At 36.5% G+C, this 4,597-nt stretch overlaps 1 protein-coding gene across 3 annotated transcripts in view; it reads right to left on the bottom strand.

Moving 5' to 3' along the window:
* Nucleotides 1-259: 259 nt before the first annotated feature.
* METAP2 (methionyl aminopeptidase 2) overlaps nt 260-4,597 on the bottom strand; it is a 33,667-nt gene continuing 29,329 nt past the window's right edge. For all 3 annotated transcript variants that reach the window (XM_082349548.1, XM_082349547.1, XM_082349546.1), the window contains 3 exons: nt 2,262-2,365; nt 1,644-1,759; nt 260-955 (listed from right to left, as the gene is read on the bottom strand). In XM_082349548.1, the coding sequence (XP_082205674.1) occupies nt 703-955; nt 1,644-1,759; nt 2,262-2,365 (473 nt within the window). In that variant the 3' untranslated portion in view covers nt 260-702. The remainder of the gene's footprint in view (nt 956-1,643; nt 1,760-2,261; nt 2,366-4,597) is intronic.

Genomic DNA, 4,597 nt, shown 5'->3' with positions numbered 1-4,597 from the left:
CTTTCCAATGTCAGGAGAAAAATGAAAGACAAGGACTAATATGGTCCTAAAAAGAAAATAAAGGTAAAATATTCCTAAAGCTGTATATTAATTTATGAAGATTCTCCTCCCACTTTATGCATGTATAGATCTTGTTTTAGCCACTATGTCAGAAGAAAAGTTTCAGTGCGGAGGTCTACAATCCAGATAAAAGGCTCTACATTTTCCTACATTAAGCTAAACTATTTCCTGTACAGAATTATAACCACAGACATTGAAATATAGCTCTCAGATCCGAAAATGTCTTTATTTTTTAGAAAATGGATTCCAGGAAGGTTAAAAAGCAATACCAGAGGGTATAGGTGCAGAACTGGATGTAGTCATTCAAAGCATTCAATTAAGAATACGGCAATATAAATATCTGAAAAGCATCTCTTAGGTGTTTGAAACAAAATGTATTAGGTCATTCCTAATTAATTGGAGCTTTATAGCATTTCCTAGACAGAAGGAAAACAGTTAACATTTCAAAGTCCTGAAAGCTTTTTCCTTGGTTAATTACATTAAATGGTTTGCCTTTTATCAAATTCCTTCCTTTTTAAACATGGATAAAAGTATTACATAGGTCCACTGTTAAACAGACAACAGGTTGCAAATTAATTCTGGTATAATGTATTCCAACAAAGCTTAGAAAATAAAAGGTGTTGTGGTGGCTCTGGACTAAATTTAATAGTCATCTCCTCTGCTGACAACTTCTTTACATGTTGGACGCAAAAGTATGGTATGTTCAAACTGCGCTGTATATGATCCTTTAATGTCACATAATGGTGGATATGGATCTACAATACCCAAGTCACACAGATTCTTCAGAGCCATCAAGTATTTACTTTCTCCCAAACGATCCAGCCATCTGCGGCAGAAGGCAAGGGTGCCAAAGTTTTCGTTGATGACATTTAACAAGTGTTTTGTTCTTGGAAGCCTAAGACAAGAAAATCCAAGATTAATAGTTGGCTAAAAAGTTAGCAACTCATTTCCCTCATTAAGGAAAACTCAAACCAAAGCTATGACTTCACTTACTAATTAAAGTTCAAAAAACTCTTTTTTGCTGCCTCTTCCAACATTCAAAAACCAGAATGTATAATACCCAATTATAGACGGCAGATGAATAGGAGACCAGATGAAGGCTATCTTGTATTTATGTGTCTATGCACGTGTGTGTTAAATTCCAAGTACAGACTCATCAATAGTATGAAGGTGGGAATTTCCCTTTTGGGGGAAATTTCGGCAGTAAGCTGAAAGACCCGAACAAAAAATAGACACTTCAACCATCTCCGAAAAGTAAAAAAAAAAAGTACATAAAAATATAAAGTTTACCCATGGGAAAATACTAAGAACAAAAACCCAGGAATGCCAGCAAAATGATAATCTCTGAAATTATTACGCTTGTTGGAAACTGGATATGAAGAGAATACTTACATCATTTTCATCTCAGTTAAAATTTTTAACAGGACAATTTTTCTGCTGAATTATAGAAATCCACAGAACTTATTTTTAGGCCATAGAACTGTGCATTTATGAATGTGCCACTGTGGATGTCCGTCACTTTTAAAAATGCTGTTAACTGGGAAGAGAAACTCATCAGTCACATAAAAACTATAGTCTCTCACCTTATTGGCACGTGTCCAACATCAAAATTTTTCATGTAATGTGAACATTCCATATCATCATGAACCACGCCTTTTCCTGTGCTACCAAAGGTTTCAATGGCATATACTTCTCCTTCCTAAAAATATATATAACGGTCAAGGGTAGAGAAGAAAAATTCAGAAATTCAGAACTAGTTAAAATTCCCATCTCAACTTCAGGCTGAGGTAGTCCCATACCTGGCAGTCCTTATCTACCTTTTCCTGCTTTATCTCCTTAGTACTTTTGGTCTTTGTGTCGTCTATTAAAATGTAAGCTTTACATAAGCAGGGAATTTTGTTCGCTACTACTGAATACATTCCAGTGCCTACTAAAGAGACGGGCACCTACGAGATGCTCAGTAAATATTCACCAAGTGTTGAATGAACCTTTGACATGCCTCACTTCCACAGCTGACTGAGCCCCAGTCTGACCAGACACAATCTGCACACTCACACAGCCCAATTCCTGTCGGGGTGAGTATGGACGGCAAGTTAATTTTGCTCAACATACTATATACTCAACTACTACTAGCTTCATAGTTTGGTAGAAAAAAAAAGTCAAAATGCTTCGCAAAAGAACAGTGTTAATGGCATACATACCTCCATTCTTGTTGCCTCTCCTCCTTTCACAATGGGCACTGTTTTCCCAGCATGTATTCTATATGGCCCAATTGAATGGCCATTTAGATTACGGATTGGTTTCACTGGCGTAACAGAAAAAAAAAAAAAGTTATTCAGGGTCTCTAAAAGCACAAACAGGTACGGCTCTATTAAATAACCCCACATTAAGACAGTTAAATACAAACTGGAAAACTACTGGGATATTGCAATGTTATTGATTAAAAACTAGAAGTAGGGAAAATGATGGAAAAAGAATAAACTATGTGATGAGGACATGATGGGGGTCCATCTAGGGAGTTATTGTTAATAAAAATACAGTCATAAAATATCATGTATATAAGCATTACAAACATGAAAAATATGTATTTTCATGGTTATGGACCAAAAGGTAATTTGAAAATGAGGATTCTGTGTCAAAATAATAGAATTAAGAAACCTTAAATTTTTTTAATTACATCAACATTTCAAATGTTAAAGAAGAAAATCTAAACAATCCCAAGGTCCTGGGATCATTGATAGAATAAACAAATTGTGAGTACATTCACACAATGGAACACTTACTCAACAATAAAAATGAAAAGCTACGGATACACTGACCTGAAATAAAACCAAATGAGCAAAAGAAGGCACAATTATATACATACGGTGCAATTCCACACACACACGCACAGTTCAAAATTAAGCATAATTAAACTAATGTTTAGGGATGCATAATAGATGGTAAAGACAAAGAAAACGAAATGCCAATCCTTAGTACTCAAGATAGTGGCTTATTAGAAGAAGGCTTCTGTAATTGAGAAGGGGTATATAGAATGGGGGGGGGCTTCTGTAATGCTGGCAGTATTCTATTTGTCAAAGGGTAAGGTTACATAGCTTTTATAATTGTTCAGTTGAAGTTTTATATTGTGTGTATTTTCAGTTTTTATAATATTCCACAATAAAGGTTAAAAGAAAAAAATCTAGTTCTGCAGTGCTAGAATCTTCAGTGTGAGTTACCTTTCTTCTAGGGCAGAATTAGGTAGCAAGGTTTTTTTTTCAAATCTTTAATAATGACAAGCATATTACAAATTTAGGGGGTGGTACAGAAAAATAAGACTCTTAATTAGCTCTTAAAAAAAAACTTCCTTCTTATATAAATGATAAGCTAAATTTATTTTAAAATTCAGCAAGCATTATTATTCCTCTAACACCTGACAAACTGACCCCCCAGGCCAACCAAAAACACATTTAAATAAAAAGATTTCTTAGCCATACCAACCTAACACATATAACTAAGTTACGTAGAAGAAGCAGGGCTCAGGGGTATCCATTTTTATAGTATACAGGTTGTGGACAGTGGCAGGCTAATTCTGGAACGAACGGCTATAAAGGTAATTTTCCAATTCTATAGCTTCTTGATCAAGGTAAATAAAACCACTCCCTTGATGGCCCGGCCTGGTTCTGTTATGTGGTTTTTGGGAATTGCTTCTTAAAGTTCAGCCTATAGTCCATTTCTTCATCTTCCCAATATCATGATTTGTCTATACTCTTTACGCTTAAACTAGTAAAAATGAATTGTCACCCTCAACTAAGAACCCTGATCAACAAAATAACTGGTATAAAAAAGTGGGTACCGAAATGATAGAACCTAAAATGTTGCATTGGCTTAGTGGAAGAGGTAAGAAAGTAGATATTAAGGATCCCAACACTGCAGGCTAGAACTGTTATGTGGTGACTAAACATTAAGTCAAATTGTCACCTAATATACCTTGAAAGGAAGACCACATGCCAACCAAAGTTGTAGAATTAGGAGAAAATAGAAGGGAAAGATGATTTGAGAGAGACATGAATACGTATTATTTGTTGTGGCACCGATCCCAAAACTGGGGGTGGGAAACAACAAATATTTGTTGAATACCAGTAAATTCCAGGCACTGTCATAAAATTTATATTTCTCAAAAACAAAACGAAACAAAACAAAACACGGTATCTTGAATCCTATTACAGTCAAAGAAACCTGGGTTCTTAGAGGGACTTCCTTGGTGGTGCAGTGGTTAAGAATCCGCCTGCCAATGCAGGGGACACCGGTTCAATCCCTGGTCCAGGAAGATCCGACGTGCCGCGGAGCAGCTAAGCTCGTGAGCCACAACTACTGAGCCTGCGCTCTAGAGCCCACGAGCCACAACTACTGAAGCCTGCGTGCCTAGAGCCCATGCTCCGCAACAAGAGAAGCCACGGCAATGAGAAACACACGCACCACAACGAAGAGTAGCCCCCTCTCACCACAACTAGAGAAAGCCTGCGTGCATCAACAAAGACCCAATGCAGCCAAAAAT

The sequence above is a fragment of the Balaenoptera borealis genome, assembly GCF_965194805.1.
Source record: "Balaenoptera borealis genome assembly, chromosome: 13".
In the NCBI taxonomy this organism is placed as follows: domain Eukaryota; kingdom Metazoa; phylum Chordata; class Mammalia; order Artiodactyla; family Balaenopteridae; genus Balaenoptera; species Balaenoptera borealis.
Note: the sequence above shows the minus strand (reverse complement) of the source record. Positions and strands in the feature narration are given on the sequence as shown.